This window comes from Morus notabilis, unplaced genomic scaffold (assembly GCF_000414095.1).
Source record: "Morus notabilis unplaced genomic scaffold, ASM41409v2 Scaffold115, whole genome shotgun sequence".
In the NCBI taxonomy this organism is placed as follows: domain Eukaryota; kingdom Viridiplantae; phylum Streptophyta; class Magnoliopsida; order Rosales; family Moraceae; genus Morus; species Morus notabilis.
Genome location: NW_010361020.1, coordinates 942,401 through 960,087, shown reverse-complemented (window position 1 = coordinate 960,087; position 17,687 = coordinate 942,401). Strand labels below are relative to the sequence as shown.

At 30.9% G+C, this 17,687-nt stretch overlaps 2 protein-coding genes across 2 annotated transcripts; one reads left to right on the top strand and one right to left on the bottom strand.

Annotated features, from left to right (window-relative positions):
* Positions 1-1,288: 1,288 nt before the first annotated feature.
* LOC21409603 lies at positions 1,289-1,720 on the top strand. The gene has a single exon (XM_010097932.1). The coding sequence runs from the start codon at positions 1,289-1,291 to the stop codon at positions 1,718-1,720; it is 432 nt and encodes a 143-aa protein (XP_010096234.1).
* A 7,837-nt stretch (positions 1,721-9,557) lies between these two features.
* On the bottom strand, positions 9,558-11,437 carry LOC21409601 (non-symbiotic hemoglobin). Its single transcript, XM_024165489.1, has 4 exons — positions 11,185-11,437; positions 10,958-11,072; positions 10,169-10,285; positions 9,558-9,852 (listed from the first exon to the last, which is right to left on the bottom strand). The coding sequence occupies exons 1-4, from the start codon at positions 11,298-11,300 to the stop codon at positions 9,715-9,717; spliced, it is 486 nt and encodes a 161-aa protein (XP_024021257.1). The 5' UTR covers positions 11,301-11,437; the 3' UTR covers positions 9,558-9,714.
* Between the last annotated feature and the right edge of the window lie 6,250 nt (positions 11,438-17,687).

Below are 17,687 nucleotides of genomic sequence, written 5' to 3'. Positions count from 1 at the left end.
TTTATATATCGATTTTAATAGTTCTTTTCTTTTTTTTTTTCCTTCTCTTTATAGACCTTTAACGAGGCTTTCTCGAATGAAACCGCATGTGAACGGGACCACATAATTGTTACTTCACACGTCCATGTATAATGAATAAAGCGACGAGTAAAGAAAGATTCAATCTTTCAGGCATGAAATTTTGTAGAAAATTATAAGAATCTATTTTCCTTGGTTTCTTTCCGGTTTCTTCTACTTCGATCGACTTTCCCGTCAATAATAATTGCTAGCTATTTGTGAACATAACACATGAGTTTGACTTGCATAAACGACTTCCAAACGCGCGCGTTTTGCTCTTATATATAATATGTAGTACTAACTAGATATGATCATTAGGAAATTCAATATATTCCCTTTCTTTTTTTGGTAATACAAAGTGAGCTGAGGTAGATTAAAGTATTTGCGTTTACCGGGAATGTATTCCCGCTTTCAATACAAAACAAATCATTAATAAATTGTCTTCAATTTGGTTATAGCTCCCAAGATTCCTTCATTTTAGTTACTTTAATTGCAAAGACCTCCTAATATATTTGCAATGCATGTTATTTCGGTACTTTATTTTGCAATTTGAACAACAAATCAGAATTTGGACCAAAAGGTATTTTTATTAGGAAGCTGTATTGCTTATGTGCACTAGTGTCATGGTGTGTCAATTTTGGTAATTTTAAGTTCTAACAAAACCCAATAAAATGATAATATAGTAATGGTAGTATCCCAACTTGTATCCTAACTTTTAATACCAACTCGCGTATAGCATATGAATTATCATTCTTTTATTGGCATATATTTAAAAATTTATCATGTAAATTAATATTAGGAAATTGCATTTGTCCATATAAAAAATGATTAATCATGACATGTGAGTTGCTATGAAAAGTTCAACAAACAAGTATATGATCACACATTTGAATTTATGTTGGGATCGCATCTATAATAGGAGCATTATACTATTAATTGTCTAATCAATCTTTTGATAAGGTGAGTTAGTGCAGCAGGCCCACAATGTTATCTAATGTGTGTCACGAGAATTCAACATTTTAAAATTTTCATTTTCATATTCATATTCATACATTATAAAAGGACAAAGCACTACAAAACATGCACCATAGAATTAATCATGTTTCCTTTATATCCTCCTTTATTCTCACTTTTTCTCCACCTATAAATAACATCAAGGCCTCATCTCTTCACCACCCAACTCACAATCATTTATCTCTCTCCCTCTCTCTCTCTCTCTCTCTTAATTGACATGGGTATTTGTGCATCTTTACAATACACAACCAACAAAGCCAGAATGAGCCTAATAAACTGGCAAAACGCAACACAAATAATCCACTTCGAAGGAAAGCTACAAGAGTACATACATCCGGTGAAATCAGGCCAAGTTCTGTCGCAAAACCCAAACTGCTTCCTCTGCAGCTCCGAATCCATGTTCGTCGGCGCCCACGTGCCGCAACTGCCCACCAACGAGGAGCTCCAACCGGGCCAAATTTACTTCCTCTTGCCACTTTCGCAGGCCAAAACGCCGCTTTCTCTTCAAGACTTGTGCGCTCTCGCAATCAAGGCCAGTTCAGCTCTTTCCGCTTCGAACAAAAGAATTGGGTTTCATAACACAAGTGGTTGTAAGATTTCTACGAAATCTGGGATTGGTGAGATCAACCGAAGAAGAATTGAACTGTGAATATTCATTCATGTTTCTTGTTTTAGAATGACGACTCTAGTTTAGTCCGTGATAATTTTGGGCATATGTTGCTAATTAGTTTAAGCTGAGATCCAAGCTTAGGATTTAGGAATACAAGGAAAAGATGTGAAACCAAGGGAAATTCTATCGTAGGATGGAAAAAAAATATCCTGTTCATTTTGAACAAATTTAATTGGTGAGATTTTCATAATATTTGAAAGTTTTTAGACGAAAATCCTCGAGAAGCTTTTATCTCGCGCTCACATCTACTTGACAAAGAGACATTAATTTCTTTCGTTCTTCTTATTTTCTGCTGGAAGAAAGAGAGACATATATAACTTTGTTCAACAAAAAAGTTATCTACCGATTGGGTAAGTCAGCTTACTCTCACAGTGGGTGAGTCCTATTTGGTGGACCCAACATGGTATTGCCTTAAATCCCATTGAGGTCAATAAATTTATAAGGAGTTTCTCCGGTAGTGCACCCTATCAGTAGTCTTAATTTTTAACTGTTTGATTTGGTTAAAATCACATCAGATTAAAAAAATATGCAGAATAGATAGATTCTACAAGTATGAGGTCAATAAATTTATAGTGAGTTTCTCCAGTAGTCCATCATACCGGTAGTCTCAATTTTTTACCGTTCAATCTGGTCAAAATCACATCAGATTTAAAAAATATACAAAATAGACAGATTCTGATACATATCTAATGGGTGAAATTAAAAGACTACCAATAATCTATTTTTACAAAAATTATAAGAAAAATCTCAAATTTACATCCTGACTCGAGATAAAATTTAGCATTTGAATAGAAAAACCATTCTCTAGTATAAGATTATTTTATGAAGAACAATCTCACGATCTTTGCCAAATGACTCAAAATTTAAAATTTTTAGTATGTGGGATAGGGTGGCTAAGAAATATAATTTAACTGTTAACACATGGGGCCCCTTAAAGGTGAAGAATTGTGAGAGAAAATACTATTTGAACCCAAATTAAAATGGTTTGAACCTAAACAGACACATGGATTTTTACATACTTGATTGACTTAAGGATTTTTATGTGAATGTTTTATGTTTTCAGATGCAAATATTGTCTATCAAGGAGATCAATAAACCTTGAAGAATGGTAGTGCAATTTTCTTTTAGTCCCCAAAACAACCATTATGAGTAATATTGTATCTATTTTTCCAACTTGATAATCTCATGAAACAAAATAAAATGAACCTCATTTGTTTATTTATTCTCAACAAAAGAAAAGCGATGGAAAAAATTACTCATTAGAGATTTTAGCACATCTTAAGTACAATGGATATTTGTTAACACCCACTAAAACATCTATATATGCCACACCAAGTTCTCACTTAATTTATTAAAATAAAACAATGCAATAAATATAAGTGATCAACTAAACCTAAGGGCAATACAAAATAAACAAGTTGAAAACACTTGCAAAATTAACATAAAATAAAAGTAACCTTATCTTTGCACCTTTTCTTTTCTTTTTTGCATTATTTATAACTAAGCGATTAAGTTAATTATTTTTATATTTGTGTGCTCCTTTATAGTATTTATCGTATCTAGTTTAGATGTCAGAATATAGTATGTCTCGACAACTCTGGTGTGATGCATGTGTGTTAGAAATTTCAATTAAAAATTCTTCGTTTCTTTTATCACAAAAAGATTATAAAAAAAGAAAGCGTTGGTTGGAAATTTACTCCATTGCTTGGCACCTTACGCGCTTCCATATAAGTCAAATTGGTTCGTTCCTGTGGCAAACTATATATATCGTTTTACGTAATCATGCACTAATGTTGTTGTCGTCCTCAAAGATTTGATTACTGTTACTTAGCCCTGAATCAACTTTATATTCTAAATGGAAATCTTCTTACAATTTTTGTTAATGGGGATGATATATGAGAAACAATGAAAGAAATTAAGGCACAAAGACATTGTTGATTCTTTATAGTATTTAAAAGAAAAGATATCAACGAATATATATGAACGAGTTTTTAATGGTTTTATTTTTATGGTGATTATCTATTAAATATAAAAATTTGATGACATGACGTGATATTTAGAATCTAATTTTATTAGTTTTATTTTTTTTTGTCAACTACTCAATTTATTACAATCGCCAAATCAATATCTTACAATTAAAATAAACCATATACTAGAACATACATATTAACTTCTAAATTTCCAAAAACTGTTAAGGCCAAGACTAAATTACACATCAACAAAAATGGTTCCAAAGGACCATGTGATTCCAACTGATCTCTACAAGTAATGAATCAATGGATATATGTAACCAAAATATTCAGCGTAATACTAAAGTTCAATGTTTTTTTTTTCGGCTAAATATATAATTGGAAGTTCAGTGAATTCTTTTGACATAAATACGGCTGCATGAAGTGATACATATTTTAAAATTTTTAAAATTTTACCATTCGATATAAGCATACAGTCATATGCTTATTATTATTATTGTTGTTGTTGTTATTATGCTTGAAACAGTTACATCCTTATTTGAAGAGGAAGATATCAACTAGTACCGATAAATCTTTTTTTTTTTGTTGGTTGCCAACCAGGGCCAACACTTACACAAGGGCAAGATCATGAATTACATTTTTTTTTAGAAGATGAAGATCTTATTTTGAATTAATTAGTATCAACTTGTTTTTCTAATTCCTTTGTTTATTGGATAGTGGAAGTCGAGATATCTATTAGATTGCCGTCAATACTAGCAGTGGTGGTCGGATACCGATAGGTATCTCAATCAGATATTGGTATGTTGGCTGGATACTGACCGGTATCTCGGTCGGATACCAATATCTAAGTGGATATCGGCGGTCATCGCCTGATCGATTTCTGGCGACTACTACCGCTAATATTGGCAGTTGTTTGTCGGATTCCGTAAGGTATCTCGATTTTTAGCTGAATTTCAACGAGTATCTTAGTTGAATATTGATATCATGGTTAGAGACCTATCGGTATTTTAAGAATATATTTGATATTCTAAATATAGTGTGATGACGTAGTTGAAATATTCTCTTTAAAAAATTTTTATCCTCAGGCATATTCAATCCAAGTAAAAAAACTTGTGGTATTCCCTTAAAATCACAAGTCTTTCTAGACGCTTTCAACCTATGGTCATTAATGGGTCGACTCACGTCGTCATATGGCATGTTTCAACTAAATTGTAATATATCTTCTTTGACAATTATCGATATATATATATATATATATATATAAATATATCTTCTTTGACGATTATCAATATGTATGTATATATATATTATATGTATGTATATCTTCTTTGAGGATATCTTCCATATAATTATATATAGCACCAACCAATGATTGAAGGCACATTTTTTAATGATTCTTCTTAGCTAAATTAATCAAGCAAGTATTTTCAACACAAAAAAAAAAAAAGAAAAATCAAGCAAGTACCTTTCGGTTTTGTTGAATTGACCACTTACAAGTTACAAATCCATTATTATTTGTCAGTCATTTATGGCAACAATATTTAAAAAAATATTCTGCAACGTGGTTATTTATTGTACAAGAAAAAAGTGTAAAGTATATTTGAATTTTAATAAGATTATATTTTATCTGGTAGAGTATAAAAATAAAAAGAAGATAATTATTGATTTTATTAGAGATAAATTCGAGTTCTACTCGAATTTACTACTTGACTTTGGAAAGGAGTCTATCTGAATTGCTTTATATAAGTCTTAAATCAAAAGAAATTATTGGCTTTTTGGGACATTTGTTGAGAGGTTTACATTTAACGTTCTTTAAGAGAAGAATTTGCGGTCTTTAGGAGAAGACAATTTACAGTATTGAAAGGAGTTTGATCAATTATCATTATTTAAAAGAAATAGTCTTCAAAAAAAGGACATTTTACGATTTAAAGGGAGTTCAAATTAGCAAACATTAAAGACAAGTGGTGCTAACAAAACAAGGTCATTAAGTTGATTCTATATGACGGTGATAAAATGAAAAAAGAGTGAGTCCTTATTTATATAAATTTGATTAGTATTTGTATCGTTGAGACTTAATAGATTGTTTAATATCTAAGTGTGCGAATGCAGATTTTTACTAAACCACATAAAAACTGCCTATGTTCATTTTTTAATTTATGATTTTAGTAAAGTAATTAATTTGATATTAATTATATTGTGTAATTTGTCAGAAATGGATCTTTCACTCAGTTCTGTCATTAATTACCACATAAATATTTGCAAAATGTAATGCAATTTTCTTTTTCCAATTTGGTAGCTTTTTTTTTTTTTTTTTCTCTTTTCTTTTTCCCCAGATCTAAACTACTAGACCTTTTTAATTTTTCCTTCTTTTCCCCGAGCTAAACTACTAAGCCTTTTTTTAAATTGAAGCAAAGATCCTTTAGAAACAATGATTGTGCGCCTCACTATGAATCATATAAAGTGAGTTCAACTATGAATAAAATGAAGAATTCTTCTACGTATTTGCTTGAGTCTTCCTATTTCTAGCCTGATAGATTACGACATGTTAATTATGATACTCTACAGAGATTAATTAACTTATACTCACTTTTCATATTGATTCCGAACATAAGTGTGAGACTTGTGTTGAAGTTAAAATGACAAGGTAATCTTGGCATGATAGCCCACTATGATACTCTAAGTAGCCCACTATGATCCTTTAGAGTAATTTGTGAGTGTTCTTCTTCTTCTTTGTATTTAGTGGTCTTGGTGTATAAAGTGCTTCAAAATAAAAATAAAAATAGTTTTATTATCCCAGTGTTGTCTTCTACAGTCTGATATTAAAACCTTAGTTGTGAGCTCTATTGAAATTCTGAGTATATTCTGTGAATGCAGTTTTGACTGAACTTCTACATTAGATGAAATTTCTTGAGATTGTCACTAAGGTTATTTCAGGCCTAGGGGGAGCTTCTTTATTTTGTGAGTATACAAATTTGTTGTCTAGGACAAAACTTATTTCGTAGTGTCGAAATTTTGCCAACATGCTGGGTGGCGTTCAAGTCATTAGAAGAGTTAAGAAGTTCAACAATAAGAGCTACAACACATGGGCGACGTGTATGGAGTCTTACCTACAAGCACAAGATGTTAAGGAAATTGTGAGTGGGACTGAAGAACTACCCTTACCACAAGATACTAACAATGTAAGAAGGTGGAAGGTTAAAGCAGAGAAAGCTATGGCCGTGTTCTGAATTGATCTCATTTTTGTTTTTCACGTTTTTTGAGAAAGAAAAAATGAAAACGTTTCCAGAATGACGTTTGGCGCAATAAAGACAAAAAACGGAAATGACAATGATTTTTTAGTTTAGTGTAAAATGAGAGAGAAATGAAAAATGACTTTTAATTGTTTTTCATTTTTTGTTTTCATTTTCTCCTCTCTCGAGCAGAGAGAGAGAGAGAGAGAGAAAGAGAGACATTAATGGGTTTTTTTATACTGAAAATAATATCTTGATAAAACTACCAAATACATTTTCAAAAATGATTTATGTCTGAAATTGAAAACGTTTTCATTTTTATTTTTATACAAAAAATAAAATTATTTTAGAACGAGTTCTAAACGCGCTATATGTTTGCTCTAAAGACCACTTAAAGGAAGAAATGTTAGAGCACGTCTACGGCACCTTTTGAGGCTATAAATAAGGAACCATTCACTTGGTTGAGGCACGGTATTAAGAGAAGCAAATAAATGTGTTTTAGGGAGTGAAAAAGTGAGGTGCTTGAGTGTAGTTAAGTTTTTTTTAGAGTAGTTTTTTAGTGTTGTTCTTCTTCGTATTTAGTAGTCTTGGTGTACAAATTGCTTCTAACTTAATAAAAAATAGTTTTATTATCGCAGTGTTGTGTTTTATATTTTGATCTTCAATTTTTTGACACTTTTCAATAATCAACTTTGATATATATATATATATATATAGGTGTGATTTTAATAATTCTTCTAATATTTACCAATCAATTAGTATTATTATTTTAATTTGACCGTTATAATAAATTAGATAGTGGATAAAAAATTTATACCATGTCATTAAATTACTATATTTAATAGTAGAGACCATAGATAAAAATGTAAATATATATATATATATATATGTGCGCTAGAAAAGTTTAAAATTTTGATGGTTTACTTGAAAAATTTGTTGTCTTTTAAAATCAAGCATAGGTTTCTTTTATATATAGCAATATATATATATTTATTTTTTTTGTATAGTTAATTTTGACTAAATCTAATATTATGGATTGATTATATGTGATTAGAAAAACACATAGTGATAATTTTAACGAGAAATGTTAGCGTCAATCTTTGTCACTTTTTACATTTACTTCATTAAGATATATTATTAATTAAACAAAAAATAAGATAATGGAATTTATATCTCAAACAACAAAGGAAGAAAGTGATAAAAAAGAGTGTCAAGAGAGATTCATATATTTCAATTAAACTACATGGGAGATTTTTTTTTCTAATATTATTCAAATTTTTTTATGATTATCGCTTTCCATTGAAAGGGCCAACAATGGATGAAAATAGATACACGTTCGTTCTAAATACAAGCTCTAGAATAGTAATGATGTATGAATTAAGATTTTTTTTTTATCATTTACTCTTAATTAATACAATTTTAATTAATTTAGTTATTTGATTAAAAAAGATATTAATAGAAAATAAAAGTTAAAAATCCATATTTATACACCCTAAAGAGTATTCGTTTTCTTTCCCCTTATTTGCTTAGACAAGTTAAAAAAGAAAACTGAATTTATCAGTTCCTATTCTAACAAATTGAAATGCTTTGTGAAATGAGCATTTAGTTTACCTTTTGTCTATAGACCTTTTTTATGGTCCCGCAATACTTTTATGAGGGAGATTTACCCCATGGTAACTAGTTGAAAGATTGATGTAATTTTCTTATGTTTAGTCGTAATTGTTACTATTTTGATAACTAAAAGTTATTTTTAAGTATATGGTAATAAACAATAGTCATATACTGCTCCAAACAAATGTTAATGTATGGCCGAATATGCCTATAAAAAAAAACATGACAAATGTAATAATACTTCACCACAATAATATTCATGTTTAAAAAAAGACAATCGGTTAGATGGAAGATTATTAACAGTAAAAACGACAGATGTGCATATTATTATTCATATTAAAAATGACAATCGTTTATTAATGTACATTTTAACATTATTTATGACATTTATGCATGATAGTCATTTATTGTCATATGCTTAAAAATAACTTTTGATTTCTAAAATAGTAACTGTTGCGACTCAATACAATATAATTGTGTTAATATGTCAGCCGATTACGATGACATATGGGGAAAAAGTCTCCCTATTTCTAAACTGGAGGACTGTATACAAGTCCCAGTCTATAATAGCTGCTTCTCATTTTAGGCTTCTGCAAGGTCTTTTCCTGATTAGCAGTATTGATATCGCAAATGATTATTTTTCATTAATTTTTTTAGAATAATTTTGATAAATACCCATTGAAAATACATAGATTAGGATTTTTATCATTTACTCTTATTAATAATTTTGTTAGTCAAATAATTATATTAACAAAATGATCTTTATTAAGAGTAAAAGATAAAAATCTAGACTCAGAATAATATTCTCTCATTTACACGCGAGTTTTGTACTGCATCAATTGGGCCTGGAAGAGGCCCAACCCAAACTGAAACCGTCCCAAAAGGTCAAGAACAAATTGCCCTCTTTTGACATAACCCGTAATTTGTTAAGGGGAATAAAACTCTTTTTTTGCTCACAGAGGAATAAAACTCTTATATGAATAGAACAAAACACAAATACAAGTGTTGAAGGAAACTAATGAAACTTTTAATGTTATTCCATACCTTAAAACACGATACATAAAAAAGCAAATACATATCCTTTCTCTCAAAGACACTACTAGAGTCTTGTTTCCAAGGTTTTGAAGAAAATTTTTTACAACACAAGTTTTACAAAACAATTCTAAGTGGAGGGTTTCATCTCAGACTTAATAGCAGCAACTAATTGATCATAAGCTTCTCCCCATGCATTCTTCATCTCTGGGGACCACATTTCTGGCACTGCTTCCTTTATGGTCTCCAAGAGTGCATATTTTGTGACCTGCAAAAAATGTGTTTTAGAAGCCATATAATTATACTACATGAAATCAACTATCCAAGAACCGCAATATTGCTGTTAGCGGTGACAATTTGTGTCATCGGTTGTGTCAGTATCGAATTGAGGGTCAATTTTTGCAGAAATTATCTCAACCATAAAACGACTCGTGACCGGAACGAGTTAGAGCAATTTCAACCCTCACACTTTCTGAGTGGGTCAATGTCATGTGCCGACACGAACACGACTCGATCGTATGCCACCCTACTTTCTATATATACTCTATGGCTTATTTGAGACCGTGATGAGAAGACAACCATACCTCAAAATGCTCATCTACAACGCCATATTTAAGGTGGGCAGCACCAAGTCTTTTCAAGTTTGATTCTCGAACTGTTACTTTGCCGGCTTTCCGAAGTTGAACTGCCGCTTCACATGTCTTCTCGGTTGAAATACCGGGAAAAAGAAAATGAGCATGAAATCATTGAAGATACACTAAAGAATGGAAGATAGATAGGTGTTTAGTTCTTAGTTCAAAATTCATTATCCAAGTCCAAAGCAATCACCGCGCTTTATTAATTTAGCAACATAATAATATTGAACGGAACTCATATTGTTATGTGACAACTAATATTGCACAAAATGGCCAAATATTTATTTGTTATTGTGGAATCATGTTAGGTGAGGAGGACACGATCAAGACAAAAAAAAAAAAAAAAAAAAAAAAAAAAAAAAAAGAACAAAGTTGGGGAGACACATGTTCGACTCAAAATTTTGCTCTCAGCTTATTGAAAAATTACGATTATGCCCTTTGCTCAATTAAGAAAATATATAACTATATTATGAGATTTTCTAGTCGGCATATTTTTTTTTTAACGTTAAATTTATATATTTTTCAACTGTTAAATTTATAGATTTTTTAATTTTTACTTAATTTTATTATATAAATTTGAAAAACAAAAAATTTAACCTAAGATATTTTGATGTACCAAGAAGATCCCAACTATATTTTATTTCATAATTTAAAAATATTTCTGTCTCCGCCGCTAACGTAGCCCAATAATATTATGTGACGGCCTGAAATACCAGCAAGTTCTTTTTTTCTACTTACCATAACAAAGACAGTCATAGCATGTGGCTTGAGCTTTGCGTTCTGCTCCGGCGGAACAGGAGAGTCCTTCAAAAAAGAAAACAGCTTCTTGGCAGATGGCGCAATCTCAAATATCCTGCAAAATATTCCAATCAAACATATTTCTTTTTTCTTCTCATGTAATGATAAAAGGATTCTTTTTAAAGATTTTCTTTATCAAAAAGGCTATATTAAGAAGCTTGACTAACTTGAGGAAGAATTTAAGACCCAATTCTCCAGCATTCTTCTTCATTGCAGCCCAAGATTTGACCACTAGAGCTTCCTGCTCTTCTGTGAAAACTTTGCCTTCTGTGCCGCTACTCATGATCGCTTAACTATAGCTATGAGTTTAATTTGGGAATCAATGGAATAATAATATTATTGGAGGTGTTTAGAGTAATCTTTGGTAAAGATATGTATGTATCAACATATATAGATATAACACACACACACACACATACATATATATATATATATATAGCAGATATGAGATAAAATGTAACTCTTCAGGGTAATGAGGAGCCATATCTCTTGGTATTCAATTTTGTGCAGAGCTTTTTGAGACTTGGGCGTTACTTAATGCATTCCTTCTTTAAAACCAAAACCAGGTGCTATTTCCCTGTTGGCTGTTCGGGTACAACTACTCTACAAGAACGTGGTTTTTGAAAGTGATGCAATAATTATGTGTTTGACCAGTCTAGTTTTGAGATAAATTGACAACAAAAGTTGATATATTTGCGTGTACGCATACCAATGTACCATGTGTAGGTGACTAGAATAAAGAAATGCATGCACACATAACTGTGTCCGTGTATGGTCAAAGTTGTCCACATGGGAGTGGGAAGTGGATTATTATATGACAACCCTTCGGGGTGTGTAAAGACAATCTTTAAGGTTTTTTTTGTGTGTTTTTTTTTTTTTTTTTTCTTCTCGGAGGCTGCTGTAACAATATACGAAAAAAAGGTTTTTTTTTTTAGGGTGAGATCTCATAAAATAATCCATCAGCAAAATGTTCTTGTTTGATTGTTGGATTTTTTTTTAACAATTAAATCTGTAGAAAAAATAGTTTTGTATTGTATGTATAATTTTTTAATATATATTTACACAAATTTAATTATTAAAAACTTACAACGGCTAAAACAGAATGTTTCACTGGTAAAATTTTTTAAGGAACTTCACTATAGAGGTTTTAAAAAAATAAAATAAAATTCCGCATTACGAGATCACATTAAAATTATATAGATTAATTACAAAAATTAAAATTTATAAAATATTAAAAATTACGGAAAAACTAAAATATTAACCTAACATTAAGAATAAAAACATGTAACATTAGTTCCCTAATGTAACGGTCTTTAATATTACATAATCTTTAAACGTAATCTTTAATATTAGGGGTTTCTTTTTAATATTATGTGCTCTGTAATCTTCAAATTAAACATAACATTAGTTTCCCTAATTTATAAAATATTAACAGAAAAACTCCTTTAATTAAAATTTTTAATAATAAAAACACGTCTCAAATGAAGGTCGCTCATATTTAGAAAAATATGATAACTTAATGAAATTTAAATATATTTGAAACTTTGTTACCGGTATGAAAAAAAATTCTGCCAAAGAAGTCACAAGAAATAGTTTGGAATTGGAATTTGAGCTCTCTTTAAACTCTAGGTGCAATCCATCAAAACATAGAAAAAGGATAATTAATCCATTAATGCAGATCTGCAGAAGGTTTTTTTTTTTTTTTTTTTAAAAAAAATTGTATTTTTGGGTAAAGGTTTGTTAATGCGAATGTGATACCTTGGCAAATGTTGTATCTTGTAGCTAGATTAGCACTATTGCATTCATATGTATTTGCTTATCTATAGTCAATCGGTAAATTTACTCATGAGTACCTTATAAAATCCCTTCACCATGAGTTTTTCTTCAAAAAAAAAAAATTATTATTATATGGCCATGCATCATTACGTATATTTTAATGATGTTCTTGTTTGTAGTTAAAGATTAAAGATCCCAAGGGCATGCCGTGTTTTTTTTTTTTAATATGTAATACGGGATCGAATTTACAGTCTCCCTTAAAATCTTACTCCACCTAAATTTTCTATGCCACAAGACCAAGTGGTCTTACGCAGGGCATGCCCATGCTAATACATACCAAATCATCCATATACATTCATACATGATGCCATCATCTAGAGAAAACAATATTTAGACATAACTAGCTCTAAAGTCTCTAGAACTCAAAAGAAAAAAAAAAACTTTTTTTTTCTTATGGAAACGATTAATCATGTTGTTTAAAACAGTTGGTAATTCTTAATTTCTTCACCTATGATTATCTAATAATTAGCAGCATGTATAGTTGAGGAATGTATAGTCTCTAATATTGTTCATCCTGCGGATATGAATCTTAATTAGCAGAGTACTCTTCTACCATGTTTTGGTCCTACTTATAAGAAATAGATTTGCATATGTGTATATAGATGAAAGAGAGATTATGAGTAAAAGATTCAATTAGAACTAATAATGCAGTAATTATATTACATTGCACTGGAAAAATCCAAAAAAGAAAAAAAAAACCAGAGAAAGGAAAAAAAACAGTGTTATGAAAACTAAGAAGTGCAAAATTAAGAAGAAAAACTTTAGAGAGAGTTTCATTAATTTTATGGAGGTATATAAAATGAAGAGTCTTAAAGCTCTATTTATAGGAAATTTTTTAGCACTATTTACGGTTACTATTTGCATAGTATTTACTATTTACGATTACTATTTGCACAATAAGATTCTGACATGAACAATAACTTTGACTGAATTGCATAGTAACTTTCCTTGACTTGTATAGTAACTTTGATTGAGGTTGACAGTTACTATTCATAACACTCCTCCTTAGATGTCAGCTATTCATGATGCCTCATTAAAAAACCTTGTTAGGAAAAATCCAGTGGGATAAAAACCATAACAAAGAGAAAAATAGTACATCATTTATCTATACGTGTTTATGTTGCCTCGTTAAAAACCTTATTATGAAAACTCAGTGGGATAAAATCATAATAAGAGAAAAATAGTACATCATTTATCTATACGTGTTTATGTTGCCTCGTTAAAAACCTTATTATGAAAACTCAGTGGGATAAAATCATAATAAGAGAAAAATAGTACAGCCACATAAACTCTCTCTCAAGTTGACATGTACATGCCTCCCTCATAAATCTCATAAATCTTGTAAATTACGCATCCCGATACTTTGGATATGCTTTCTAAATGTTGTAGTAGGAAGTGCCTTTGTGAAAAGATCTGTTGCCTTGTCACTTGATCGAATGTATTGAATATCAATATCCTTATTCTTTTCGAGCTTTTGGGAGTATGAGAAGAACTTCGGGGTATGTGTTTCGTTATGTCATTTTTGATGTAACCTTCCTTTATTTGAGCGACACATATTGCATTGTCTTCAAATAATACTATTGGATCTTTACTGATTGATAGTCCGCAAGTTTCTTGGATATCTTGAGTCATTGACCTCAGCCATGCACATTCTCGACCTGTTTCATGGAGTGCAATAACTTCGGCATGATTTGAAAAAGTGACAACAAGTGTTTGCTTTTGTGAACGCCATGAAACATCAGTACCTCCACATGTGAACACGTATCCAGTTTGACACCTGGCTTTATGTGGATCTGACAAATATCCTGCATCTGCAAAACCAATAATCCTTTATTTTGATCCTTTAGCATAAAATAATCCCAAACAAATCTTCCTTGAAGATAACGGAATATATGCTTAATTTCGTTCCAATATCTTCATGTAGGAGATTAGCTAAATCTTGCTAATAGATTAGTAGCAAAATCTATATCTAGTCAGGTACAATTAGCAAGATACATAAAAGCTCTTATTGCACTTAAATATGGTACTTCAGGATCGAGGACTTCTTATTACCTATGCCAGGGCGAAATGGATCCCTTTCAACATTAAGAGTGCGTTTGGTTCAAGGATTCGTGCCATGATTCGTGGCTCGCTACAATATTTTCTCTCACAAAAAATACACGACAATCGAGAATGGTTCTGAATCCATCAACCAAACGTCCTCTAAGTGATCTAACAATTATTAAAGTACTTAGAGGGTTTGCTTTATCCATATTAAAGCGTTTTAAGACCTTTTTAGTATAGTTTGATTGATGCATAAGTATTCCACTTTGGAGGTGCTCAATCCATAAACCAAGACGATATTTCATTTTTCTAAGGTCTTTCATTTCAAATTCATCTTTTAAGTATATCACAACTTCTTGAATTTCTTTATGAAGTCCAATGATGTTCAAATCATCGACATAGACAACAATTATAATAAAACAAGATGTTGTTCTCTAATAAAAACACATGGGCATATGGAATTATTCACATATCCTTATTTTGAATAATATTCGCTTAAGCAATTATACCACGTGCATTCGGATTGCTTTAACTCATATATTGATCTTTGTAACTTAAACGAACATGTATCTTTAGGTTTTGAATTTAGTGCTTCAAGCATCTTAAATCCATTAGGAATCCTCATATAAATATCAGTATCAAGCGATTCGTATAAATAAGCTGTAACAACATCCATAAGACGCATCTCTAAAATTTTAGAAACTGTTAGGCTGATTAAATATCTGAACGTAATTGCATCCATTGCAGGAGAATACATTTCCTCATAATCAACCCCGGGACTTTGTGAAAAAACTTGTGCAACAAGTTGAGCTTTATATCTTACAAATTCATTTTTCTCATTGTTTTTTCGCCCAAAAACCCATTTGTATCACACATGTTTCACGGCTTCAGGCGTTAAGATAATAGGTCCAAAAACTTTACGCTTATTAAGCGAATTTAACTCAACTTGTATAACATCTTTCAATTTGATCCAATCGTGTCTATTTTGGCATTCAAAAATGAATCTTGATTCAGGATCCTCAGTTCTGTTGATAAATTCACATGCCAAAGAGTAAGAAAATATTCCATCAATATTTTAATTTCATTTTGATTCCATAATCCTCCTATGTTGATATAGTTAATAGATATCTCACTATTCTCAAATCCATCAGAATTTTCTACGATATTGAGAATCTCTTTGTTTGTATTATTTTGTGTTTCTCCTAGAACACTTTCCTCCAAATTGAGATTATTATGCTCATTTGCACTCTTTCTTTTCGAGAATTTTTGTCTTTAGAATCGATAAGTCTACCACGCTTTAGGCGTGTTTTAGACATATTAATGACTTCATTCTCATATTGTCCTTTTAGGATTTCAATCTTAGGGGGAGCATTTGTAGCTGGTACATATGATTTAGTCACCCTTTTTGTATCAGTGAATGCATCTGGTAATTGATTTGCTAAGTTTTGTAATTGTATAATCTTTTACACTTCTAGTTCACATTGCTTTCTGTAAGGATCAAGATACAACAATGATGGTTTAAACAATGTGATTTCTTTTTTCAGCTGTTTATTTTCTCCCCCTAATGCTGGGAAGACTACCTCATTAAAATGACAATCGGCAAAATATGCCGTAAAAACATCACCAGTTTTAGGCTCAAGATATCTGATGATAGAATGGGATTCATACCCAATGTATATTTTCAGTTTTCTTTAAGGACCCATCTTTATGCGTTGTGGTGGAGCAATTGGTACATACACCGCACAACCAAAAATTCTTAGATGAGAGATATTTGGTTCTTGACCTAATGCCAGTTGTAAAGGGGAGTACTTATTATAAGCACTTGGTCTTATGCGAATTAATGCCGCAACATGTAAAATTGCATGACCTCATACAAAAATAGGTAGCTTTGTTCTAATTATTAATGGTCTAGCAATAAAATGGAGGCGTTTAATAAATGATTCAGCTAAATCATTTTGTGTATGCACGTGATCAACAAGATGTTCGACAATAATTCCAACATACAATAATCATTAAATGCTTGAGATGTGAATTCACCAACATTATCAAGTCTAACTTTCTTGATTGTATAATCAGGAAATTGTGCTCGTAATTTAATTATCTGAGTAAGAAATCTCGCAAATGCCACATTTTGAGTTGATAATGAGCAAACATGTGATCATCGATTGGATGCATCCATTAATACCATAAAGTATTGGAATGGTCTGCACGATGGGTATAGGCCCACATATATCACCTTGAATATGTTCAAGAAATGTTGGTGATTCTGTTTTAATTTTAACTAGCGAAGGCCTTGTAATCAGTTTACTAAGAGAATAAGTTCCACATAGAACTTTATTCATTTGAAAGATCTGCCGGCCTCTTAATGAATGTCCATGTGAACTTTCCATGATTTTTCACATCATTATTGAACCAGGATGGCACAAACAGTCATGCCATAGAATTAATATTTGGGGATATTCTTTAACTACCATGTGTGACTCTATCACATTTATATATCTGTAACATAATCCCAAAGATAGTTTTAGAAGTTTTTCTTGTAATGACTGAGAAAATTCCAGACTTTAAATAATACAATTTATGTATTTAAGCCAAGGATTTTCTTAGAAAATATGATGTTATATTTTGTGACTGAATGATTTATGGAATTAACATTTGTATTATTAAATTCTATAGCAGATTTCATGCTAAGTTCATGTTTTATGATCAAGTAAATTCGATCGATAAATTCTCACCGTACTATAAGGCGGAAGAATTTTCAGTACATATGTAGTTTGAGAATCTTAATTTC

What these genes read in the sequence shown, in the direction of transcription:
- LOC21409603 (XM_010097932.1), top strand. Translation starts at nt 1,289, where the DNA reads ATGGGTATTTGTGCATCTTTACAATACACAACCAACAAAGCCAGAATG.
- LOC21409601 (XM_024165489.1), bottom strand. Translation starts at nt 11,300, where the DNA reads ATGAGTAGCGGCACAGAAGGCAAAGTTTTCACAGAAGAGCAGGAAGCT. An exon ending in CTATGACTGTCTTTGTTATG is followed by an intron (nt 10,286 to 10,957) that starts GTAAGTAGAAAA and finishes TCAACCGAGAAG; the next exon opens with ACATGTGAAGCGGCAGTTCA. An exon ending in TTGTAGATGAGCATTTTGAG is followed by an intron (nt 9,853 to 10,168) that starts GTATGGTTGTCT and finishes CATTTTTTGCAG; the next exon opens with GTCACAAAATATGCACTCTT.